The sequence below is a fragment of the Schistocerca nitens genome, chromosome 10 (assembly GCF_023898315.1).
Source record: "Schistocerca nitens isolate TAMUIC-IGC-003100 chromosome 10, iqSchNite1.1, whole genome shotgun sequence".
NCBI classification, from domain to species: domain Eukaryota; kingdom Metazoa; phylum Arthropoda; class Insecta; order Orthoptera; family Acrididae; genus Schistocerca; species Schistocerca nitens.
In genome coordinates, this window is record NC_064623.1 from 74370018 (window position 1) to 74397997 (window position 27980).

Genomic DNA, 27980 nt, shown 5'->3' on the forward strand with positions numbered 1-27980 from the left:
TGACTGGACGATCAGTGAACACCAGGATCGAAGAACATAAGTGACATTGCAGATTGGGGCGGGTGAAGATATCGGCCGTGGCAGAGCACGCACTGAGTGAGACCGACCACGTAATAAAATTCGCCGACACGGAAGTTCTGGCTGTACAGAAGCACTGTCACACCCGCTTGTTCAGAGAAGTCGTAGAAATATAAAGACACGCGAACAGTTTCAACAAGAAAGAGGAAAGCCTTAAGGTAAACGGATCCTGGCTTCCCGTAATGCAGCGAACGACCATCGCAGGTAGCAAGAGGAGAACTGCACCGGAAATGACAGCGGAGAAGCCCTCGGACGTTGGCGTGCCAGGTAAATATACTCTGCGGCCGAGAGCTCGGCTCCAGTTCACCACCGGCAACGGAGGGTGAAGCTCTGACAATGCCAGCCACTCGTGCTGGCGAAACGTCAGTAAAATCATCAGATGAACGTCTGCCGAAGAACCCGACACAGAAGCCAATAGGCAGTTTGTTAACTGGAGTGAGAGTGTCGGATCGTCATCCATGTCGAAAGCTAAATTATGCACCACAAACAGTACTGTCAGCTTCATTGATGAACAGGAAGTGTTTCACTACTTTGCAATTTACCAGTTGTACCGGTATGAAATGAGCGTATTTTTTTTTTTTTTTGTTTTGTGAAAATGAAACACTAATTTTGAAAAAGTAAAAATATTTTATTCAAAGTACTGACTATTGCTTTCTATACATTTTGACCACCTTTCTGGCAATTTGTGGACACCACGCCAATAGAAATGTTCGTCTTTTGAAGCAAACCAATCAGACACCGAATTTTCGACTTCGTCGTAGGAATCGAAGAGTTCCTCAACCAATGCGTGTCCCATTGATGAAAAACAAATGGTAGTGGGAAGGCGCCAAGTCTGGTGAATACGGCGGGTGGGGTAGCAGCTTCCAGCCAAGTGTTTTGATTGTATCCTGAACCAGCTTTGCTTTGTGTGCAGGTGTGGTGTCGTGTAAAAAAGTTACTTTGCCATGACTTCATGCCCATTCTGGTCTTTTTTCGATCAATGAATAGTTCAAATTGATCATTTGTTGTCTGTAGCGATTAGTATTCACAGTTTCACCGGGTTTTAGAAGCTCATGATACACCACACCTTTCTGATCCCACCAAACACAGAGCATTGTCTTCTCGCCGAATCGATCTGGTTTTGCAGTCGATGTTGATGGTTATCCCGGATTAACCCATGACTTTTCCCGTTTAGGATTCTTAAAATAAATCCATTTTTCAACGCTAGTAACAATTCGATGCAAAACTGATTTTCTTTCATGTCTTTGAAGCAAAATTTGACAAATTGTTTTTCGGTTTTCCAACTGTCTTTCATTCAATTCATGTGGCACCCATTTTCCACACTTTTTGATCTTCCCCATAGCTTTCAAACGGTCAGAAATTGTTTGTTGTGCAACATTTAGCATTGCTGACATTTTCTTCTGACTCAAAGTATCATCTTCATCCAATATTGCTTGCAATTCGGCGTCTTCGAACTTTTTTGGTGGTCTTCCACGTTCTTCATTTCTTACATCAAAATCATTATTTCTGAACCATTGAAACCATCTTTTGCATGTTCCTTCTGATAGAGCATTTGATGCGACTCTGCAGCATTTTTTTTTTCAAATGAAAACAAAAAATTAATGCTTTCCGCAAATCATCACGTTCTTGTACAAAATTCGTCATTGTTAACACGATGAAAACATATGATGTTGTTTGTTCCATTACTTGATGTATACTAAATATCTTTGACAGATGTCATACCAACCAAACAAAAAAAATTAAGGCTCGTTCACAACAATAGTTCGCTATCGACACATTGGTATCTTAATGCTCATTTCAATTCGGTAAACCTGGTACTTTGCACTTCCGTTTCCAGTGACAATCACACATAATATTTGTTTGTTGACAGATGTGAAAATTACCGAACTATCAGTTTAATAAGTCACGGCTGCAAAATACTAACGCGAATTCCTTACAGACGAATGGAAAAACTGGTAGAAGCCGACCTCGGGGAAGATCAGTTTGGATTCCGTAGAAATGTTGGAACACGTAAGGCTGTACTGACCCTACGACTTATCGTAGAAGAAAGATTAAGGAAAGGCAAACCTACGTTTCTAGCATTTGTAGACATAGAGAAAGCTTTTGACAATGTTGATTGGAATACTCTCTTTCAAATTCTGAAGGTGGCAGGGGTAAAATACAGGGAGCGAAAGGTTATTTACAATTTCTACAGAAAGGAGCTGGCAGTTATAAGAGTCGAGGGACATGAAAGGGGAGCAGTGGTTGGGAAGGGAGTGAGACAGGGTTGTAGCCTCTCCCCGATGTTATTCAATCTGTATATTGAGCAAGCAGTAAAGGAAACAAAAGAAAAGTTCGGAGTAGGTATTAAAGTCCATGGAGAAGAAATGAAAACTTTGCGGTTCGCCTATGATATTGCAATTCTGTCAGAAACAGCAAAGGACTTGGAAGAGCAGTTGAACGGAATGGACAGTGTCTTGAAAGGAGCGTATAAGATGAAGATCAACAAAAGCAAAACGAGGATAATGGAATGTAGTCGAATTAAGTCGGGTGATGCTGAGGGAATTAGATTAGGAAATGAGACACTTAAAGTAGTAAAGGAGTTTTGCTATTTGGGGAGCAAAATAACTAATGATGGTCGAAGTAGAGAGGATATGAAATGTAGACTGGCAAGGGCAAGGAAAGTGTTTCTGAAGAAGAGAAATTTGTTAACATCGAGTATTGATTTAAGTGTCAGGAAGTCGTTTCTGAACGTATTTGAACGGAGAGTAGCCATGTATGGAAGTGAAACGTGGACAATAAATAGTTTATACAAGAAGAGAGCTACAGAAGAATGCTGCAGATTAGATGGGTAGATCACATAACTAATGAGGAGGTATTGATAGAATTGGGGAGAAGAGGAGTTTGTGGCACAACTTGTCTAGAAGTAGGGATCGGTTGGTAGGGCATGTTCTGAGGCATCAAGGAATGACCAATTTAGTACTGGAGGGCAGCGTGGAGGGTAAAAATCGTAGAGGGAGACCATGAGATGAATACACGAATCAGAAGGATGTAGGCTCCAGTACGTACTGGGAGATGAAGAAGCTTGCACAGGATAGAGTAGCATGGAGAGCTGCATCAAACCGGTCTCAGGCCTGAAGACCACAACAACAACAATATTTACATACCAAAGTATTGAAATCACAGCTGTGAGTACAGGAAACAACAGCTTATTAAAGTGTAACGTAGGACGCAATTCTCCCAAACGAGCATACATTTGCAACACCCGAGATGAGACACTGGCCCATAAGGCTGCGCCACCTGCGCTGTGCCAGCCCAGCTGCCGCCTGCCGCTGCCACTCACCCGACCGTGCAGTAGCCGGCGGTCAGCACTGCAGTCTTCGTGATGAGCGATCCGCCGCATATGAAGTGATCGTCTGCGACGACGAGGGCCTGGTGTGGGAACTGGCCGCGCGCCGCCGCCTTGCCTTCGATGATACGCGGATTGCCCTGTGCATGTTGCGACTGTGTGCCTAAAACGAGACGTCACTCTGTCGTACAGTTTTGTTGAACTCTTCGGCCGTTCATTGAGATACACTGCCAACACAGAACCTACATCTGATTGATACGTACACACGGAAGGCTCTTTGTTCGCTATAATAAAACAAAAATTCACAAATGAAAATTGGTTGTGGTGTAACATTACATACACTTCTGGTTATAACATAAAGTCGTTTGAAATTATTTCTACATTTTTATACCATTCAGTTCGTTCATATTTACTCTGTCAGTTCATATAGTGCTATGCCTGTTTTCACTTTCTGCTTCCTTTTTAGAAATTGTGTCTAACGTTACTAACATTTGTTAAAAGACAAAAATCATCTCGTATTAGCGGTCACATAACGGACTTAGTGTGTGAAAGCCCCCACAAAATTATCCCAACAAGCCCAGTATGAGAGTATTGCTGAACTTAATTTGTGACTCCGGCTTTTTTTATTGTTTTTAAAGAGAAGCTTTTCGAAGCGAGGCAACGCTCTTGCCGCAGTGGATACACCGGTTCCCGTGAGATAACCGAAGTTAAGCGCTGTCGGGCGTGTTCGGCATTTGGGTGGGTGACCATCCAGGCCGCCATGCGCTGTTGCCATTTTTCGGGGTGCACTCAGCCTCGTGATGCCAATTGAGGAGCTACTCAACCGAATAGTAGCGACTTCGGTCAAGAATACCATCTTACGACCGGCAGAGCGGTGTGCTGACCCCTCGCCCGTTCTATCCGCATCCTCAGCTGAGGATGACACGGCGGTCGGATGGTCCCGGTACGCCACTCGTGGCCTGAAGACGGAGTGCTTTTTTTTTTCGAAGCCACTGAGGCATCTCAGTCGAAACACATCAAAAGATCCCGATTCATATGTCTACTATCACCTTAATGAACATCTATAGAATTATAATAGTAATAACAATAATAATATATAGAATGCGCAGCCTTTACAAAGTGTAATGGATCATATTATTTTTTCTTTCTTCTTTTCCTTTTATACATGTAAGCTACATATACACAAACCCAAAGGTAAATTAACGAGTTGTTTTTTGGCAGAGATCATGTTTTGATACAAAAAAGGAGAAGAGATACGCTCTTTAAATGATTACTTTCTGTACCTTCAACTATTTGTTTCAGTAAGTCGTGGTGGGCAGACGCATGATGAGATCCATCATACCAGTATTGTTTAAAAATGTGTATTTCAAGCATACATTAAAAAGTGCTATAAAAAGGTATTGTGAAAGTGAAGTTTATTCAGATAGTCACATTGACCACACCTGTCTGTTCATCATTTTTCTCGCGACGAGAGGCCTGCAAGACAAGAGCAGCGGACGAGCGCTCCCGCATTGCTATAATCAGGAGTACGCACAATGGAATTAATGTGAAGAAGTACGTAACTTACATGATGAATATCTATCTTAAATGTCTGTTGATACACTACTGGCCATTAAAATTGCTACACCACGAAGATGACGTGCTGCAGACGCCAAATTTACCCGACAGCAAGAAGATGCTGTGATATGCAAATGATTAGCTTTTCAGAGCATTCACACAAAGTTGGCGCCGGTGGCGACACCTATAACGTGCTGACATGAGGAAAGTTTCCAACCGATTTCTCATACACAAACAGCAGTTGACCGGCGTTGCCTGGTGAAACGTTGTTGTGATGCCTCGTGTAAGGAGGAGAAATGCGTACCATCACTTTGATAAAGGTCGGATTGTACTTTACCGCGATTGCGGTTTATCGTATCGCGACATTGCTGCTCCCGTTGGTCGAGATCCAATGACAGTTAGCAGAATATGGAATCGATGGGTTGAGGAGGGTAATACGGAACGCCGTGCTGGATCCCAACGGTCTCGTATCACTAGCAGTCGAGATGAGAGGCATCTTATCCGCATGGCTGTAACGGATCGCGCAGCCACGTCTCGATCCCTGAGTCAACAGATGGGGACGTTCGCAAGACAACAACCATCTGCACGAACAGTTCGACGACATTTGCAGCAGCATGGACTATCAGCTCGGAGACCGCGGCTGCGGTTACTCTCGACGCTGCATCACAGACAGGAGCGCCTGCGGTGGTGTACTCAACGACAAACCTGGGTGTACGAATGGCAAAACGTTGTTTTTTCGGATGAATCCAGGTTCTGTTTACAGCATAATGATGGTCGCATCCGTGTTTGGCGATATCACGGTGAACGCACATTGGAAGCGTGTATTCGTCATCGCCATACTGGCGTATCACCCGGCGTGATGGTATGGGGTGCCATTGGTTACACGTCTCGATCACCTCTTGTTCGCATTGACGGCGCTTTGAACAGTGGACGCTACATTTCAGATGTGTTACGACCCGTGGCTCTACCCTTCATTCAATCCCTGCGAAACACTACATTTCAGCACGATAATGCTCGACCGCATGTTGCAGGTCCTGTACGGGCCTTTCTGGATACAGAAAATGTTCGACTGCTGCCCTGGCCAGCATATTCTCCAGATCTTTCACCAATTGAAAACGTATGGTCAATGGTGGCCGAGCAACTGGCTCGTCACAATACGCCAGTCACTACTCTTGATGAACTGCGGTATCGTGTTGAAGCTGCATGGGCAGCTGTACCTGTACACGCCATCCAAGCTCTGTTTGACTCAATGCCCAGGCGTATCAAGGCCGTTATTACGGCCAGAGGTGGTTGTCCTGATTACTGATTTCTCAGGATCTAAGCACCCAAATTGGGTGAAAATGTAATCACATGTCAGTTCTAGTATAATATATTTGTCCAATGAATATCATTTGCATTTCTTCTTGGTGTAGCAATTTTAATGGCCAGTAGTGTATTAGTACCAGTTAAACTTTACCCAGGATATGTGTATCTTCCAATTTCTTTCAGTTATTCTTTCCAATTAATTTTTGTAGTTATTCAGGCAGCAACAGTCAATCAGTTTCCATTATTTATCTGCCCATCTTATTTGCAACTATTCTGAAGTCTCATTTCAGGTTCATACTTCCCCAGTCAAACGCAATCATTTGATGGACACTCTTTGGCACAAAACATGGCGGGTGGCAGCTGCAGAGTCCAAGCAGATCCATCGCAACGTGGGACAAGTGACCTCGCCACGCTGATAATCCGACACAGCAAATGCACAACCCGATTTGCCAGAAAAAAGTGAAATGAAATGATTGTATAGCATTGATGACCAGGACCTAGTCTTTTCAATTGATGCCACATTGGGTGGCTTGCGTGTCGACGACGATGAATGCAACACAACACCCAGCCCCCAGACGGAGTTTCCGTCCTACCCGGCTGGGGTAGGGGTACATGGGGGGGGGGGGGGGGGGAAGTAATATCTTGTCTGATTCCTCCTGAAATGTGCTGTCCCGAAATTTCAGTAGTAAATCTCTCCGTTATGCACAACGTCTCCCTTGTAGCGTCTGCCAGTGAAGTTTGTTTAGCATCTCCTTAACGCTCTTTCGTCAGCTAAATGATCCCGTGACGAACCGCGTCGCTCTTCGTTGGATCTTCTCTATCTCCACTATCAGTCCTGCCTGATAGGGATGTCAGACAGATGAACAGTACTCAAGTACCAGGCGAACAAGTGCCTTATAAGTCACTTCTTTGTGGTTACATTTCCTTAAAATTCTTCCGATGAATCTGAGTCTTGTGTCTGCCTTTCCCACTATCTGTTTTATATAGTCATTCCAGTTAATGTGTCTCCCCTAGATATTTTACGGCAGACGCTGTCCCCAGCTATTTGTCATCAATAGTGTAGCTGTACAGTAGTGGATTTCTTTTCCTATGTATGCGCAATATGTTACATTTATTTGTGTTCAGGGCCAACTGCCAGAGTCTGCACCATTCATTAATTCTCTGCACGTCTTTCTGCAAGTTCTTACTAATTTCTGGAATTGCTACTTTGGTATCATCTGCGAATAGCCTTAAAGAGCATCCGATGCTTTCTACTAGATCATTTATCTATAGCCGGCCGAAGTGGCCGCGCGGTTCTGGCGCTGCAGTCTGGAACCGCGAGACCGCTACGGTCGCAGGTTCGAATCCTGCCTGGGGCATGGATGTGTGTGATGTCCTTAGGTTAGTTAGGTTTAACTAGTTCTAAGTTCTAGGGGACTAATGACCTCAGCAGTTGAGTCCCATAGTGCTCAGAGCCATTTGAACCATTTGAACCATTTATCTATATTGTAAACAGCAACGGTGCTATCACACTTCCCTTTGGTACTCCAGATATTACCTTTACACCTGTCGATTTAGTTCCGTTAAGAGCGACGTGTTAAGTTCTATCTGTAAGAATGTCTTGAATCCAATCGAAGGTCTGCTCCGATACTCCATAAGCTCCTATTTTTTTCATTAAACGGCAATGCGGGACGGCGTCAAATGCTTTACTGAAGTCAAGGAACACGGCCATCAGCCTGAGCGCCGTTGTCCACTGTGCTGTGGATCTCATGGAGGAACAGAGCGAGCTGAGTTTCGCAGGACCTCTGTTTGCGGATTCCATGTTGATTTTTATAGAGGAACTGTTCATTTTCCAAGAACGTCATAATTCTTGAGCATAAAACATGTTCCATAATTCTACATCAGATTGACGTCAACGATATAGGTCTATAACTGTGTGGATCTGTCGTACGGCCTTTCTCAAAAACGGGAATGACCTGCGCTTTTTTCCAGTCCTTAGGTACCTTTCGTTGCTCCAGCGATCCACGATAAATTACTACTTGATGGGAGCAAGTTCTTTCGCATAATCTTTATAGAATCTTATAGGTATCTCATCTGGTCCTGAAGGCTTTCCACTATTATGCGATTGTAGCTGCTTTTCAATTCCGCGATCGTAGTAATTTTGCTATTTAATTTCGGATTTATTTCGTACTTTAAGTGGTTTATAATTAAAAAGCACTGTCATAAATTGAAAGTTGGCTTACGTAAATTTACTTTCTAAATTTTGATTGCATAAGAGAGGATTCTGTCGCGATAAAGAATGTTCCGATTGCTCGTTCAGATCAACAGCCAATCAGAACTGAAAGCTTCCCATGAGGAGAGAGGGGTACTGTATGTACAAGGGCACTGCCTAGGAGAGTCACTTCTGAACCACTGTTCCGAACACGTGACGTTAGATCTCTTTTCTCAGATAGTACGTAAAATGAAGAATTAGAGACGTAAATTCGGTTACGTTGTCACTAACAGAAAGCGACCTGCCGCAGCGATCGTTTGGTAATTTTATGTGGTTCTGTGTGAAAGATAACTGTGTGTGAAACATTCTGGTCGAACTTAGAAAACCAGCGAGGCATGTTTCGCATTTGTGACGGAATAGTGTGACGAGTACTTTTGTAAAGGAGACCACTGAATTGACTAGCTGTTTAACTCGTGTAAAGTTGTGGGTTGATGACTGGTTGGATCGCAAACGATATTCAGGTCGAACTTCCAAATTTCTGGTTGCTTTTATGTGACTAAGTGTACCGGATTTTTATAATTGTAAATATATGGACTTGATAGCCATTTTATGACTCTTAATGGCAATAACCAGTCAATAGAACTTTAAATATCTTGCTACAAGAAGGTGAAACCAGAACGCCCGATATTTGTACCTAGACAGTCTCTGATACGACAGAGAGGAGGGACAACGAGCAGACAAGAAGCCTATGAGGTAGGTGGATTGAACTGTGTGAATGTGATAAAAATATGAAGAGGGCCAAAACCTACTCTGCCGCAGTATCATCCAAGGGAATGCACGAAATCTTCCAGAAGAATAAGCCGAAGAATAAAATATAAGAATTAAGATAAGAGTTGATATGAGAAAGAAATATTAAAATACAAGACTTGAAAACGTTTGTGCCCCTTGAAAATACGATACACACATATGTTGTATAATAAATACACACTCGGTTGTAATTTTACAATCAATGTAACGTCCTTGTATCCCCTTACTTGACAAGAAACATTTGTGTAGTTACCTTCTATGGACAAGGGTAGGTAAATGAAAAATAAACTAAATAAAATAATCAGGTTTTGAAGCAGAACGCAAAACGTTAGAAGCCATGCACTAGCCACTATGTCACCACTTGCACTTAACTTATTGTGCGTAAAGAGGCACCTTGATCACGTGGAAAACTTTTACGGTCGCTTTCTCACAAACAGTCCAGCATCTACAGATAACTCCAGACACATGTTCCCATATTATGGCTCCTCTTCCGCTCAGCGAAGTTTCTGGAGAATACAGTTATGGCACTTGCCGTGGTCTGGTTGTCAGTCCGGATATCTGTTCACCCTCTGTCAACACTGTAGGCAGCAGCAGTTACTGGAGGATGTCTTGTCTTTTGTGCGAGTTGTTATACTACACCGGCGCCCGTGATCTATCAGTAAACAGCACTTCGCCTGATGCAATATCTCGTGGTCGAAATCTCTCTTTGGCAAACGTTTCCTACTGCCTTTCGTCTGAATGTTGAAGTCCTGAGTATAATGGTAACACAGTCTGGCAACACTGTAGGCAGCAGCGGTTGCTGAAGGACGTCTTGTCTTCTGTGCGAGTTGTTATACTAAACCGGCGCCTGTGATCTAGCAGTGTACAGCACTTCGTCTGAATGCAACATCTAGTGGTCGAAATCGGTCGTTACCTAAAGTTTTCTACTGCCTTTCGTCTGAATGTTGAAGTCCTGAGTGTAATGGTAGCACAGCTGCAATTTATTTCAGTTTCTAACACATCGGTAACGACAGTTCCGTCCAATAAAATTTTGCGACCGATGGCTTGGTAGTTTGTCTGTCTTTGAACGCCGCATGCGTTAGACGTCTCCAGGACCCACTTGCTCGAGCCTGGCAGCGGCTGCTTTATAGGAAATACATTCCCTCGCCCTTTGTCGAAAGCGTCCCCCACCACCCACCACTTTGGAGTGTACGCAATTGTTTACTGTTGTCGAATTATGCTGCATAAAAAAGTGTTTGATTTTTGTGGTGTCACCGCGAGACACCACACTTGCAAGGTGGTAGCCTTTAAATCGGCCGCGGTCCGTTAGTATACGTCGGACCCGCGTGTCGCCACTGTCAGTGATTGCAGACCGAGCGCCACCACACGGCAGGTCTAGAGAGACTTCCTAGCACTCGTCCCAGTTGTACAGCCGACTTTGCTAGCGATGCTACACTGACAAATACGCTCTCATTTGCCGAGACGATAGTTAGCATAGCCTTCAGCTACATCATTTGATACGACCTAGCAAGGCGCCGTATTCAATTGATATTTATTATGTGAAGCATGTACCGTCAAGAGCGATGTACACCCATTATGGATTAAAGTTAAGTATTCCAGCAACAACGTACCTTATTGGCTATATTAATTACATTTAACTGTTCCAGACATCACGCCAGTCTGCGTGTAATTAAACGCGTGCATTTCGGCCACCTCTAGCAACACGGTGTTGGCTCATCTGCCAACACAGCACATGGCGACGAGGATAGGATAGAGTCTAAAAAGGGTCTTCTTCTTTATACTTGCTTAAATTACTTGTGTCATGGCTTCGACACAATCTCCGGATGTACTGTCCGAATTTTATCGCTTGCAGAATCAGCAGACGCAGGCCTTATTGGATGCCCTTGGACAGCTCGTCCAGGGTCAACATGCGAAGAAAACGATGCGGCCGCCGCCGCAACACCGCTCCCGCAGCCACAACACGCAGTTGCACCACCTTTTCGTCCTTTTGATGCGGCACTGGAAAGCTGGACGGAGTGGTCACGCCAATTTGGATTCCATCCCGCCGCCTGCAGAATTCAAGGTAATGAGCGGCAGCCTTTTTTGCTTGCGTGCGTCGGCGTGTCCACGTACCGAGTGATAGTGAAATTGTTTCCCCGACGCGACGTAGCAACTCTGTCCTATGAAGACATTTTGTCTGCATTAGATGCCTATTTCAAAGAATCAGTCAATGTAGTTGCAAAAAGGTATACTTTCTTTCGTACCAAACGTACGGCCGGTCAAACTAATCGGGAGTGGGTTGCCACTTCGCAAGGCCTTACTAGGGATTGTGCTTTTGAGTGTGAATGTGGACTCCCTTATTCAGATACTATGGTGCGTGATGCAATTGCACAGAACGTTTCTGATGTTCGTATAAGGGAACAGATTTTGAAACTAGTCAATCCCTCCCTTCAACAAGTGATAGACATATTGGATCGGCAGGACACACTTGACTTTGCTCAGGAATCATTTGAAACTTCGCCAGCTGTGTGTCACATTAACCGGCCCGCCGGGCGAGCTGCACGGAACAGTAAACAGCCCTCGCCCCCGTCCGCGCAGCTGCCGCCAAGCTCTCTGCTACGTGTGCCGCGTAAGCGAGCAGATGCAGTGCTAAAATCATGCCGCGGTGTGCTACTAGACATTCGCGTGAGAATTGCCTGTCACGCCAAGCTATTTGCTTTTTCTGTCATAAAAAAGGACATGTTCAAAGTGTTTGCCAGAAAAAGCTTAGATCGGACACTAACAACCATTCCAGGCCCTTCGCTTCGCGCCGGAATCGAACCAACAATACTCAGGCACGTGAACCTTCGCCCATGGAAATTCATGTAGTTAATTCCACTCCACCCAGTGCCACTCTCTCTAACGGTGACTGTGTTCGTCCCAAAAATAGTGTGCGTCGTCAACGACGGAAATCACGTCAAGTCGCAAGTGATTCTGTACCAGTGTCGGTTCACGTTGCACAAGACAGTCGCTCTTGTAGTCAGCAGGACAATAAACTTTTTGTCGACTTGGACATTCATGGCCACATGATACCATTCCAGCTCGATACCAGAGCTGCAGTTTCATTGATCAATAAAGACACGTACAAACAACTGGGCACACCTCCCTTGCGTGCCGCAAGTGTTAAGTTAACTAGCTATTCCAGTCAGAATATCCCTGTGTTAGGACAGTGCAGCCTTCTTGCAACATACATGGGACAAACAAAACTTGTGTCATTTTACGTCCTTCGTTCTTCTTCTGCAGTGAACTTGTGTGGTTTAGATTTATTTCAGCTGTTTAACTTGTCTATAGTCAATCAGGTCCTATCAGTGAATGAGACTGTGCCTTCAGCCAGTGTTTCTCGTCTATGTGAAGAATTGGCAGGCATTTTTGCACCAGGCCTAGGTTGCGCTAAGAACTATAAAGCACATTTGGAACTGAAAGTCACCGCGCAACCGAAATTTTTCAGAGCGCGCAATGTTCCCCACGCATTGCGTGATGAGGTCGCCAGAACATTACACGATTTGGAATCACAAGGTGTGATTGAACGTGTGCAGGCTTCTCTCTGGGCATCACTCTAAGTAATTTTGCCAAAACCTTCCGGAAAACTGAGACTTTGTGTGGACTTCAAGGCAACGGTGAATCCACAACTAGTGATTGCAACTTTTCCTTTACCCTGCCCGGAAGATCTTTTTGACAACCTGTGCCCAGGTAAATATTTTTCGATGTTGGACCTAGCAGATGCGTACTTGCAAATACCAGTGGACGACGAATCCCAGCGCGTCTTGGTGGGTAACACACATCTTGGTTTGTACCGATTCAAAAGACTGCCATTCGGGTGTGCATCCGCTCCTGCATTGTTTCAGCAATATCTGCAAACTGTTTGTGCGTCAGTCCCTACTGCAGCAAACTATCTGGACGACGAAATGCGAACGCGCTTTTCGCCAGTTGAAATCGGCGTTGCTTTCAAATTCTTGCCTTACGCCATTCGATCCCCAGAAACCCCTTTTGTTGATGGTAGATGCATCGGATTTCGGGATCGGTGCTGTGCTTGCGCACAAAGATGGATCGCACGATCGCCCTATTGCCTTTGCGTCCAAATTGCTTTCGTCTGCGCAAGTCCGACGTATACTAACGGACCGCGGCCGATTTAAAGGCTACCACCTAGCAAGTGTGGTGTCTGGCGGTGACACCACATTCCTCCCCCGCAAATCGGCGAACGGTTGTGTGATAAGGCTTCCGCCCGCCGTGGGGAGGACCCCACGTAGACGTATGCGACGAGGTGAGGAGCCTAACAACAGGCGAGGCTGTGCCACCCGCACCCTGCCATTCGGGCCGAGGGGAGCTAGGAAACGCCTGAAAACCTAGTCCAGGGTGCACGCCAACATGCGGTGTATGCGCCCGTAGATAGACAGGAGGGGCCGAAGGGTCGACCTCCATAGCGTCGGGGTACCCGACGGGCGAAGACGACATCTGGTCCGGAGCGGGCAAGAGTTCCATGTCGGAGGACAGCTGGTCACAGGAAGCGATCGGCGGCGCGTGACCCAGGGAGGCGCCCGGCGGCTGCAGCGACGCGTCTACTGCGGGCGTCGCCGGCGGGAGAACAGGCGGCGGCGGCGGCGGCGCGTCGCCATGGGGCAAAATGGAAGGCAGCGTCGGTAACACCTGGGGATGAGGCGACCCAGTAGATGGGTCCCCAGGGCGCTGACAGGACGGCACCGTCGCTGAAAGCAGACGGGGAGCGGCAGAACCCGTGCGACGACAGAGGCGCAGCTGATTGAGATGCCGACGCACCTCACCAGAGGCCCCCAAAACCAGATACATAGCGCGGCCGAGGCAGCGAAGAATGCGCCCTGCGAGCCAACGCCGTGAACCTCGATAGTTGCGATAGTATACAACGTCGCCTGGAGCAAAAGCAGGTGGCTGCCGCTGCACAGGAACCTGATGCGGCGGATGCAGCAAAGACATCATAGTTCGATGAGGACGACCGTGGAGCAACTCAGCCGGCGAGCGACCATCTCGGGGCTGAGAGTGATACGAAGACAAAAAGAGCAATAACGCGTCCTCCCGAGAATGCGACTCTTTCAACTTCAACATCTGTGACTTGAAAGTCCGGACCAATCGTTCAGCGGCACCGTCTGACTGAGGCGAAAACGGCGCGGATGTCAGATGTTGAATACCATTGGCCTTGCAGAATGACTGAAATTCTGCGGACAGGAATTGTGGGCCATTGTCAGAAACAATAGTCTGTGGAAGACCTTCAATGCAAAAGATAGCAGATAACGCTTGGATGGTGGCAGATGACGTCGTGGAAGACATCCGGACAACAAAAGGAAAATTACTGAAGGAATCGACAACAACCAACCACCGAGCATCCCAGAACGGACCAGCAAAATCGATGTGTAAGCGTTGCCAAGGGGAAGTGGCTTTCGGCCATGCAAAGAATTTCCGCGGTGGGGCGGATTGTTGTTCGGCACACGCCATACAAGAAGAGCACATATTCGTAATCGCGGCATCGATTCCGAACCAAGTACAGTGCTGACGAGCAAGTTGTTTCGTTCGCACTATACCCCAATGTCCTTGGTGGAGCAGCCGTAAGACAGAGGACTGTAACGAACGTGGGACCACAACCCTGGACTGATCATTATCAGAACGCAACAGCAAAACACCACGTCGTACAAAAAGTCTCTCCTTGTGAGCAAAATAACGGCGAACCAACGGATCCTCGAACCGTGACTTTCACAAGGGCCATTGCGTAGCAACAAAACGCAAAACGGTAGCAAGGACAGGGTCAGCAGCTGTGGCTGTAGCTACACGACGAAAATCAATCGGAAACGATTCGACCACGTCATCGGTTTCCGAATCAATGAACAGGCAAGCAAGTTCGGAAGAATCGAATGCTCTATCCTCAGCGACAGGCAAACGGGACAACGCATCGGCGTTTCCGTGCTTAGCAGTGGACCGATACAAGATATCGTAGCGGCACTGCGAGAGGAAAATTGACCAGCGAATAAATTTCTGCGCTGTACGTGGAGGTACAGGCTTGTTCGGATGAAATAGCGATGTCAATGGTTTGTGGTCTGTGATGAGAGTAAAGTGACGACCATACAAGAAATCATGAAACTTTCTAACACCAAACACGAGAGCCAAAGCTTCTTTCTCTATCTGTGAATAATTTCTTTGCGCAGACGAGAGCAATTTGGACGCAAAGGCACTAGGGTGATCGTGCGATCCATCTTTGTGCGCAAGCACAGCACCGATCCCGAAATCCGATGCATCTACCATCAACAAAAGGGGTTTCTGGGGATCGAATGGCATAAGGCAAGTATTTGAAAGCAACGCCGATTTCAACTGGCGAAAGGCGCGTTCGCATTCCGTCGTCCAGACGAACGGAACTCCTTTACGGCGTAAGCGATGAAGCGGAGCTGAAATGGAAGAGGCATGGGGAACATATCGGTTGTAATAATTAATTTTACCCAGCACACTCTGTAGCTGCTTCAAATTCTGCGGCGAAGGCAAGTCTTGTATGGCACGGAGGTGCTCGGGACTGGGATGTATGCCTTGTGCATTGATTACATGTCCCAAATAGGGTAAGTCACGAGCAAAAAACACACATTTGTCCTTCCGCAAGCGAAGACCATTTTGTCGCAAGACCTGAACTAATGTTCGGAGATTGGCTAAATGTTCTTCTTCTGTCTTTCCGGAGATCACAATATCGTCCAGATAGTGTGCTGCAGTAGGGACCGACGCACAAACAGTTTGCAGATATTGCTGAAACAATGCAGGGGCGGATGCACACCCGAATGACAGTCTTTTGAATCGGTACAAACCAAGATGTGTGTTACCCACCAAGACGGGCTGGGATTCTTCGTCCACCGGTATTTGCAAGTACGCATCTGCTAGGTCCAACTTCGAAAAATATTTACCCGGGCACAGGTTGTCAAAAAGATCTTCCGGGCAGGGTAAAGGAGAAGTTGCAATCACTAGTTCTGGATTCACTGTTGCCTGGAAGTCCACACAAAGTCTCAATTTTCCGGAAGGTTTTGGCAAAATTACGTAGGGTGATGCCCAGAGAGAAGCCTGCACACGTTCAATCACACCTTGTGATTCCAAATCGTGTAACGTTCGTGCGACCTCATCACGCAATGCATGGGGAACATTGCGCGCTCTGAAAAATTTCGGTTGCGCGTTGACTTTCAGTTCCAAATGTGCTTTATAGTTCTTAGCGCAACCAAAGCCCGGTGCAAAAATGTCTGCAAATTCTTCACATAGACGAGAAACACTGGCTGAAGGCACAGTCTGGTTCACTGATAGGACCTGATTGACTATAGACAAGTTAAACAACTGAAATAAATCTAAACCAAACAAGTTCACTGCAGAAGAAGAACGAAGGACGTAAAATGACACAAGTTTTGTTTGTCCCATGTATGTTGCAAGAAGGCTGCACTGTCCTAACACAGGGATATGCTGTCCTGAATAACTAGTTAGCTTAACATGTGTGGCACGCAACGGAGGTGTGCCCAGTTGTTTGTACGTGTCTTTATTGATCAATGAAACTGCAGCTCCGGTATCGAGCTCGAATGGTATCACGTGGCCATGAATGTCCAAGTCAACAAAAAGTTTATTGTCCTGCTGACGACAAGAGCGACTGTCTCGTGCAACGTGAACCGACACTGGTACAGAGTCACTTGCGACTTGACGTGATTTCCGTCGATGTCGACGCACATTATTTTGGGTTGAACACAGTCACTGTTAGAGAGAGTGGCACTGGTCGGAGTGGAATTAACTACATGAACTTCCATGGGCGAAGGTTCACGAGCCTGAGTATTCTTGGTTCGATTCCGATTCCGGCGCGAAGAAAAGGGCCTGGAATGGTTGTTAGTGTCCGATCTGAGCTTTTTCTGGCAAACACTCTGAACATGTCCTTTTTTATTACAGAAAAAGCAAATAGCTAGGCGTGACGAGCAAGTCACACGCGAATGTCCAGTAGCACACCGCCGGCATGATTTTAGCACTGCATTTGCGTGCTGGCGCGGCACACGCAGCTGCGCGGATGGGCGCGAGGGCTGTTTACTGTTCCGTGCAGCTCGCCCGGCGGGCCGGTTAACGTGACACACGGCTGGCGAAGTTTCAAATGATTCCTGAGCAAAGTCAAGTGTGTCCTGCCGATCCAATATGTCTATCACTTGTTGAAGCGAGGGATTGACTAGTGTCCCTGATACGAACATCAGAAACGTTCTGTGCAATTGCATCACGTACCATTGTATCTGAATAAGGGAGTCCACATTCACACTCAAAAGCACAATCCCTAGTAAGGTCTTGCAAAGTTGCAACCCACTCCGTATTAGTCTGACCGGCCGTACGTTTTGTACAAATGAACATATACCTTTTTGCAACTACATGGACTGATTCTTTGAAATAGCCATCTAAAGCCGACAAAATTTCTTCGTAGGACAGAATTGCTACATCGCGTCGGGGAAACAATTTCACTATCACACGGTACGTGTGCACCCTGGCGGGTGCTAACAAAAAAGGCTGCCGCTCGTTACCTTGAATTCTGTAGGCGGCGAGATGGAATCCAAATTGGCGTGACCACTCCGTCCACCTTTCCAGTGCTGCATCAAAAGGATGAAAAGGTGGTGCAACTGCGTGTTGTGGCTGCGGTAGCGGTGGAGCGGCGGCCGCCGCATCGTTTTGCATTGCACGTTGACCCTGGACGAGCTGTCCAAGGGCATCCAATAAGGCCTGCGTCTGCTGATTCTGCAAGCGATAAAATTCGGACAGTACATCTGGAGATTGTGGCGAAGCCATGACAAGTAATGTAAGCAAGTATATAGTCAGGAACGAAATATCCTCGGCGCCATGTGAAGTGTTGGCAGAAGAGCCAACACCATGTTGCTAGAGGAGGCCGAAATGCACGCGTTTAAATACACGCAGTCCGGCGTGAGGTGTGGAACAGGACAATGTCTTGAGAATTGCAATAAAGTACGAAAATCTTGAAATACTTAACTTTAATCCTTAATTGGTGTACATCGCTCTTGTACAGATATAATCTCCATTTCAATATACACTGGTAATGGCACCTTGCTAGGTCGTAGCAGATGACGTAGCTGAAGGCTATGCTAACTCTCGTCTCGGCAAATGAGAGCGTAGTTTTCATTGATCCATCTCTGGCAAAGTCGGCTGTACAACTGGGGCGAGTGCCAGGACGTCTCTCTAGACCTGCCGTGTGGTGGCGCTCGGTCTGCTATCACTGACAGTGGCGACACGCGGGTCCGACGTATACTAACGGACCGCGGCCGATTTAAAGGCTACCACCTAGCAAGTGTGGTGTCTGGCGGTGACACCACACAAACAAAAGAAAAATTCGGAGTAGGAATTAAAATCCATGGAGAAGAAATGACATTGTAATGCTGTCAGAGACAACAAAGGACCTGGAAGAGCAGCTGAACAGAACGGCCAGTGTCTTGAAAGGAAGATATAAGATGAACATCAACAAAAGCAAAACGAGGATAATGGAATGTAGTCGAATTAAATCGGGTGATGCTGAGGGAATTGGATTAGGAAATGAGACACTTAGAGTAGTAAAGGAGTTTTGCTATTTGAGGAGCAAAATAACTGATGATGCTCGAAGTATAGAGGATATAAAACGTAGAATGGCAATGGCAAGGAAAGCGTTTCTGAAGAAGAGAAATTTTTTAACATCGAGTATAGATTTAAGTGTTACGAAGTCGTTTCTGAAAGTGTTTGTATGGAGTGTAGTCATGTATGGAAGTGAAACGTGGACGATAAGTAGTTTAGACAAAAAGGGAATAGAAGCTTTCGAAACGTGGTGCTACAGAAGAATGCTGAAGGTTAGATGGGTAGATCACATAACTAATGAGGAGGTATTAAATAGAATTGGGGAGAAGAGAAATTTGTGGCACAACTTGAGTAGAAGAAGGGATCGGTTTGTAGGACATATTCTGAGGCATCAAGGGATCACCAATTTAGTACTGGAGGGCTGCGTGGAGGGTAAAAATCGTAAAGGGAGACCAAGAGATGAATACACTAAACAGATTCAGAAGGATGTAGGTTGCAGTAGGTACTGGGAGATGAAGCAGACTGCACAGGATAGAGCAGCATGGAGAGCTGCATAAAGCCAGTCTCTGGATTGAAGACCACAACAACAACAAGTGAATACTGCAAATTTGCTGTGAAACAATATTACAGTACCATGCAGATAGAAATTAAAGATTTATTTGATAACGAAAGAGCCAACAGTTACAACATCAACAGACGGAATTCATTGTTCCGTATATCAAGAAGCATTTTGTGCTAAATTAGCAGGTATGCAGGACATGAAGAAACTGATGGTGTGAACAGTAAAATATGTGCAGTCGCACTCATTATTCCACTGTCAGTTCAACAGTTTTCGATGGAAGTGAGCAAGGAACGTGGAGACTTTACACATTACTACAAAGTACGTTAGTTAAGTCAAGGGGCATGCTGGGAATGATTTATCAATTTGAAACTCGCTGTTGTTGAATTAATGAAGGAAAAAGGAATACAAGAACGAAAACCAGAATATGCAAAATGGATTGTACACCTCGACTTGACTGCACACCGCCCACAGTAAAACATTACAAGGGGAAAAAGAATCCCTTTCTGGTTTGTTGGGGATCCATTAAAAAACAATCCCACTGTAGAACGGACACATTTTGACAAACACAATCCAGTTTACTAAGTTCACTGCTGTTAAAGAAAACCCGAGGTCTGAAGATTCATTGTGGCTTGAAAAAGTACAAGGGTAACTTCCTAAACTTTTTGAGGACACTGTTAATCTTCCCTCTGTTTCAGAGATCGCTTACCACTTAAACTGAAAGTGGCCCTGTGAATGAGCATATGCAACTGGCTGGACTGCAAGATAGTTCCTGTTTTAACCACAAATCCTTTCACGTTAAAACTGTCCAGTACGTCTACATTACTTTCCTCGGGTAGTGTTCCCATGTGCCCATAATGAACTTGCAGAAGTTCTACAATATTTCGGTCGATGAATTTGGGTGAAAGACATTTTTCAATTATGAAGGTAAAAATACACAATTACGTGGCACCCTATACGAGGAAGTCAGTGAAGTTTTCTGCATAGGTCCGCATGTTAACAGCTTGTACTAGATAAAAATTGTATTATGTCTTCAGCGCACCAAAATAATTAAATAACAGTGAACATTATTTACGTTTATGGTCTATAATGTTGCGAAATGACAAATATGAAACCAATTCGTATACAGTGCGACTGCAATACCATTTAATTGCTAGGCGTTCACAGTTTCCCCCTCTTTCCCTTTTTCGTGGCCAGACAGTGTGGCGTTATGAGGGAAGTGTGCAGCGATGCTGAGCGCTGTGGCAATCATGGCAGGGCATGGCTCTTGAACCAAATTCCTGGCCACCCCTGTATTACACGAACGTTCAAGACATGAGTATGGCCCAAAAATCAGTGTTATAATTTGTGATCCGTTCAGAATACTTTGTTCTTTAAAGTTATTGTTAATCATTAATAACTCAGTCCTTTTTTAATTTCATGCTATTATTTCGCCAGGAGCTCGTATGTTGTTGTCAAGCCACAGTAAGTAACTGTGATGTAATGAGTTTTACTGTCATTGTTTGATTTCTTACATGAAATATATACAATAAACTGTGTGAATACCTTGCAATGTATGCTCCACGTCAAAGCAGGCACACTGTCCATTTTGAGGTCCTTATGGATTCATGGAGAACTTAAAGCTGATCGAAAGTAATATCCAAAATATTGAATTACATTTAACCGCACAGAATTTCCCATTTTTGAAGTTACCAAGACTAGCTGGGGCAGCTAACGTCCACAGGGGTATCTAATTGGCACTACACAGATTCAGCGCAGAGGAACTACACTACTGGTCATTAAAATTGCTACACCAGAGAGAAATGCAGATCATAAACGAGTATTCATTGGACAAATATATTATACTAGAACTGACATGTGATCACATTTTCACGCAATTTGGATGCATAGATCCTGACAAATCAGTGCCCAGATCAACCACCTCTGGCCATAATAACGGCCTTGATATGCCTGGGCATTGAGTCAGAGCTTGGATGGCGTGTGCAGATACAGCTGCCCGTGCAGCTTCAACACGATACCACAGTTCATCAAGAGTAGTGACTGGCGTATTGTGACGAGCCAGTTGCTTGGCCACCATTGACCAGACGTTTTCAATTGGTGAGAGATCTGGAGAATGTGCTGGCCAGGGCAGCAGTCCAACATTTTCTGTATCCAGAAAGGCCCGTACAGGACCTGCAATATGCGGTCAAGCATTATCCTGCTGAAATGTAGGGTTTAGCAGGGATCGAATGAAGGGTAGAGCCACGGGACGTAACACATCTGAAATGTAATGTCAACTGTTCAAGGTGCCGTCAATGCGAACAAGAGGTGACCGAGACATGTAACCAATGGCACCTCATACCATCACGCCGGGTGATTCGCCAGTATGGCGATGATGAATACACGCTTCCAATGTGCGTTCACCGCGATGTCGCCAAACACGGATGCGACCGTCATGATGCTGTAAACAGAACCTGGATTCATCCGAAAAAATGACGTTTTGCCATTCGTACACCAAGGTTCGCCGTTGAGTACACCACAGGCGTTCCTGTCTGTGGTATGGCGTCAAGGGTAACCGCAGCAGGTGGTTGTTGTCTTGCAAACGTCCCCGTATGTTGACTCAGGGATCGAGGCGTGGCTGCACGATCCGTTACAGCCATGCGGATAAGATGCCTGTCATCTCGAATGCTAGTGATACGAGACCATTGGGATCCAGCACGGTGTTCCTTATTACCCTCCTGAACCCACCGATTCCATATTCTGCTAACTGTCATTGGATCTCGACCAACGCGAGCAGCAATGTCGTGATACGATAAACCGCAATCGCGATAGGCTACAATCCGACCTTTATCAAAGTCGAAAACGTGATGGTACGCATTTCTCCTCCTTACACGAGGCATCACAACAACGTTTCACCAGGCAACGCCGGTCAACTGTTGTTTGTGTTTGAGAAATCGGTTGGAACCTTTTCTCATGTCTGCACGTTGTAGGTGTCGCCACCGGCGCCAACCTTGTGCGAATGCTAATCATTTGCATATCACAGCATCTTCTTCCTGTCGGTTAAATTTCGCGTCTGTAGCACGTCATCTTCTTGGTGTAGCAATTTTAATGGCCAGTAGTGTACAAGGGTGTGAGGCCTATGAAGAGCTGCTTCAACGTTTTCCCCCACTCCTTTTAACTCGTCAGTGTGATAGATGGACTGCTGGTAACACTTTCGAAATCACGACTGATTTTCTGCGATTTTTTTACAACTGTCCTTCACAGTGCTTGACGCTCGCTGACCATAAGTACATGAGGTCCTCGAGATCCGACTGCTGCCAGACTTAAGTGTCTTCAACGGGGAATCATATGCGATCTTGTGGGCACTGCAGCAGATGAGCTACTCGAAATTGGGAGTGATAAACTCCTCGCATGTTCCGACTCCCTGAGTGCCCATCACTCTCCACAGTGCAGGTAAAGTAGTACAGAATATCCTGGGTGCTCTGCTCGACCTGCACAGGCTAGAGAAGGAAGTGTCTTTCAACTTGGAACCAGGACAAATGAAAAAGATATTTCAGTGTGCCATCTTCAAATGTGTTATCACGTCGCATGGCTTCTCGATCTGGTGAGAGGACCCTCCAATGTGTGGCTCTTTTGGTGTACAGGTCACAGTGCGCCGCCTTTTACTAGAATGAATATTATCTTCAGATGAAAGGGCAGCAACTCTTTGCCGACAGATTTGCTCTCTATTTTAACTGACGATCAAGGGAATGTGACACGACTTTTAAGGTTTTGTGAACATTCTACACGTTTCCTAAAATTTTAGGGTGACGTTTTTGATGTGTTATCAGGGTGGCGGTCTGATCCGCATTTTTTGTAAATTATCAGCCAGCTACATACTTCTCCGAATCTGTTTTAGTTTTCCTCCTGTTTTACTTAGCTTTACTTAATAGTTGTAGAACATCTGAACAATTTTAACGCTATCTTTCATTGAGTTAGTGTGATATCTGCTAACTATGCGAGGTATGTTCATAAAGTATTGCCAATTTTCATTTTTTAGAAATACTTCTATTATTCGTCTATATTAATATTATCTCCTTCAAAGTAGTCCCCATTGCATGTTATACACTTACGCTTCTTCATATTCCCGGAACACTTCTGGAACTCTATCTTTCCGACAGCACGTAGCTCTTTCAGCGATGCGCCTTTAAAAGCATCAAAGGTTGTAAAACGACGGCCCTTCAACGCTCGCTCCATTTAGACACAGGAAAAAGTCAAAGACGATATACGTCGCTAATACGGAGGCTGGGACATTCATGAAGAAGCAATGAAGTGTGAACAAGTGAATTATTGCCGTGCAAAAGCCATGAATTGTTTCGCAACGAATCCTGGAGTTCTTTTCGGATTGCTTCTAGAAAACTGCGTGGAAGTTGTGGGTAGCAGTACTTCTAACTAATTTTCACCTTTTGGCCAGAACTCGAGATGACCTACACGGTTAAAATCGAAGGAAACACTGAGTAGAACCTTTCAAAATTCCATTGCTTTTTCCGAGCTTTTCTCGAACTTGTCGGTCCAGAACGCCTCAGATAGATGATTCAGCCTTCGTTTCGACGTCATACCCGCACACCCATGTCCCGTCACCTTTTATGGTGCATTTCAGTAGTTTTACCGCGTTGTTCACCTCATTTAGCGACTCCCGAGCAACTTACATTCTCCGCTGCTCTCAATCGAAATTCAACGTCTTTCTACATCTCAATATACACTCGGTTAGCCACCAAGCAGTGTTTGGCGGAGGGCACAATTCGCACAAAAGTAATATTTCCCTCCCTCTGATCCACTCGCGGATCGTGCGAGGAAAAAACGACTGGATGTACGCCTCAGTACGAGCTCTAATTTCCCTTATATTTGAATGGTGATCACTGCGCGATTTGAAAGTTGGTGGTAATAATATATGCTCTACATTCTCTGTGAAGATCGGATTTCGGAATTTAGTGAACAGCCCCTTCCGTTTAGCGCGCCGTCTATCTGACAGTGGGTCCCACTTCAAACTTTCTATGAGATTTGTAACGCTCTCGCTATCGCTAAATGTACCAGTCACGAATCTTGCCGCTCTTCTTTGGACCTTCCCAATCTCTTGAACAAGACCCAATTGGTAAGGGTCCCATACAGACGAACAATACTCTAAGACTGGTCGAACTAACGTATTGTAAGCTATTTCCTTTGTTGAAAGACTGCGTCGCTTCAGACTTCTACCAATAAGTCGCAATCCAGAGTTTGCCTTACCCGTGAATTGTGTAATCTGATCATTCCTTTTGAGATCATTTCGATTAGTCACACCCATATACTTCACGGATGTTACCGCTTCCAAAGACTGGGCATTTATTTTGTACTCGTACATTAATGGGGATTTTCGCCTTGTTATACGCAATAGGTTACGCTTTGTAATATTGAGAGATAACTGCCAGTCATTACAACAGGCATTTATTTTCTGCAAATCCTCATTGATTTGTTCACAACTTTCGTGTGATACTACTTTCGTGTAGACTACAGCATCATCGGCAAACAGTCTAATGCCGCTGTCAATACCATCAACCAGATCGTTTATGTAAATCGTAAAAAGCAGCGGTCCTATTACGCTGCCCTGGGCCCTGGGGCACACCTGAAGTTACGCTTGTTTCTGTTGAGGTCACCCCATTTAGGACGACACACTGCTCCCTCCAACCGCATATGTCACCGGATAGACCGTAAGCGCGCACTTTTTGTAGCAAGCGTCATTGAGGAACTGAGTCGAACGCCTTTTGAAAGTCGAGAAAAATGGCATCACCCTAGAAGCCGGTATCTAGAGCCTGTTGTATATCATACGCAAAGATGGCACGCTGTGTCTCGCAGTACAGGTGTTTTCTAAAACCGTGCTGGTTTCTGCAGATGAGCTTCTCAGAGTCTAGAAAGGTCATTATGTCGTAACACAAAACACGTACCATGACTACAACAAATCTATGTCAGTGAAATGGGCCGGTAATTATGTGCATCCGATTTTCTACCCATTTTATAGATTGCTATGACCTGGGCCTTCTTCCAGTCCCGTGGAACTTTCTGTTGTTCCAATGATCTCTGGTAGATGATGGATAAGAATGGTGCTATATTTGTAGCATAGTCAACATATAATCTTACGGGTATACCGTCTGGGCCAGATTACTTCCTGGCGTCTAAGTATCTTAACTGTTTTACTATCCCAGATACACTAAACACTACGTCAGCCATCCTTGCGTGTGTTCAATAATTGAAAGGGGGAACGGTGCTGCAGCCCTCTACGGTAAACGAGTTTCTGAAAGCTAGGTTTAGAATTTCGGCCTTCGGTTTATCATCATCAGTTACATTACCCGTACTGTCAGCAAGAGAATGTATTGAATTATTTGTAGCGTTCATAGATTTTTCGTACGACCAAAATTGTTTGGGCTTGTTTTTAGAATCTGCAGATAAAAATATTACTTTCAAATTCGTTAAAAGAATCTCTCATGGTCCTTCAGACAGCTACTTCCATTACGCATAATTTCTGTTTGTAAGCGGGGCAGTTCAAATGGCTCTGAGCACTATGGGACTTAACATCTGAGGTCATCAGTCCCCTAGAACTTAGAACTACTTAAACCTAACTTACCTAAGGACATCACACACATCCATGCCCGAGGCAGGATTCGAACCTGCGACCGTAATGTCAGCGGGGCAGTCACTACGTTTAAAACGACTGTGCAAAATTCTATGCTTGGCACAAAAACCTTGCCGTCAAACGTTTCATACCCAATACATCCGAAAAGATTTAATGGCATGAGCAAATTGGTATGCCAACATTACCAGCAACTTCTCTGATTGTGATTCAGCGATCATCCATAATCATTTCTTTCGCTTTTTCCACGTTTCCGTCGGTTGTTGACGTGCTGGGGCGCCCAGAAAGTTCGTCATCCGCAAATGATTCACCACCAACTCCAAAACGCGTACACCACTCGTAAACCCTTGTTTCACTCATTAGAGACTCACCAAAAGCAATATTCAACATTTATAAAACTTATTTACATTTTATTCCATTTTCATAGCAAAATATAATGCATCTTGAAGACAAATCAGTATTTACCAATCATAAGCAAACACATGCAACTTATGTGACAACTGACGACCCACATCGTCCAATACAGCGATCAGTGAACACATAAATCTTCCTGGCAGATTAAAACTGTGTGCCAGACCGAGACTCGAACTTAGAACCTTTGCCTTTCGCAGGCAAGTGCTGTACCAACTGAGCTACCCAAACACAACTCGCGACCCGTCCTCACAGCTTCAGTTCCACCAGTACCTCGTCTCCTACCTTCCAAACTTCACAGAAGCTCTCCTGCGAACCTTGCAGAACTAGCACTCCTGGAAGAAAGGATATTGCGGAGACATGGCTTAGCCACAGCCTGGGGGATGTTTACAGAGTGAGATTTTCACTCTGCAGCGGAGTGTGCGCTGATATCAAACTTCCTGGCAGATTAAAACTGTGTGCCGGATCGAGACTCGAACGCGGAACCTTTGCCTGGAAGGTAGGAGATGAGGTACTGGCAGAAGTAAAGCTGTGAGGACGGCGCGTGAGTCGTGTTTGGGTAGCTCAGATGGTAGAGCACTTGCCGGCGAAAGGCAAAGGTCCCGAGTTCGAGTCTCGGTCCAGCACACAGTTTTAATCTGTCAGGAAGTTTCATATCAGTGCACACTCCGCTGCAGAGTGAAAATCTCATTCAGTGAACGTATAGTTTGACATGATGGCCGACAACAAGGAAAAATCGAGAAAATTGGACTAATACAATCCTCGAAATTAAAAGTTCCCGATACTTTTTGAACACGCCTGTATACAGCAAATAACAGAGAACGCTGCGTGCTCCGAGATTAACAAATTGGCAGGAAATCATAGTAGGCCATCATAAATTAGTGAGGAGAAAAGAACATAAATGATGCATTGTTTAACGTTTGGCAATGAAGACAAAATCTGTAAAAAAATTGTAGTAAAGCAGTTGATTGTTTCACGTGTGTCTCTGCGAAATATAGTGACTGCTAGAAGGTACTCACTCGTTCCCGCCATCACCACCAACAGAGCAGACGCCAGCGCACAAGGGAAGCGAGTAGCCATGGCTGCTGCCGTTCCCAGCACCGGCACCGCTGGCGCTGCTGCTGCTACTGAGACCACCTGCAAGCGCGTCGCCTTGTGCATGCACGCTGATAAGCCAAAACATTACGACCTCTGCCCACCTCGATGTTAGATGTCGCCTGGTGGCGTTGCAGCCACTTCATGTATGTAGGCGGAGCACACAAGATCGGTTTTTTTTCCCTTTATTGTTTTTCGATTCCCCCCGAAGGGGGCGGGCTGGCAGCAGCTTATTACGCTGCTCTGCAGCCTACAGACTTTTTAAAACGTGTGAAGAAGTTAAGAAACAATAAAAGCAGGCGATAAAACAGGGACTTAAATTGTAAAACGGTCGAAAATTGTGGAAAGTTAAAACATAAAGCAAAGCGTTGGCAGAGCGAATAAAAATACACAGGATGCAGACAGGTAACATAGTAGACAGACAATTAAAAAACATGGCGACAGTCTGGTT

The 27980-nt window shown here is 45.4% G+C and overlaps 1 protein-coding gene across 1 annotated transcript in view; it reads right to left on the reverse strand.

Annotated features, from left to right (window-relative positions):
* The window catches only part of LOC126209884 (brachyurin-like), a 139422-nt gene extending 111827 nt beyond the window's left edge, over nt 1-27595 (reverse strand). Inside the window, exons 1-2 of the mRNA XM_049939008.1 lie at nt 27454-27595; nt 3401-3569 (exon numbers count right to left, since the gene is read on the reverse strand). Of these exons, the coding sequence (XP_049794965.1) occupies nt 3401-3569; nt 27454-27595 (311 nt within the window). The remainder of the gene's footprint in view (nt 1-3400; nt 3570-27453) is intronic.
* Between the last annotated feature and the right edge of the window lie 385 nt (nt 27596-27980).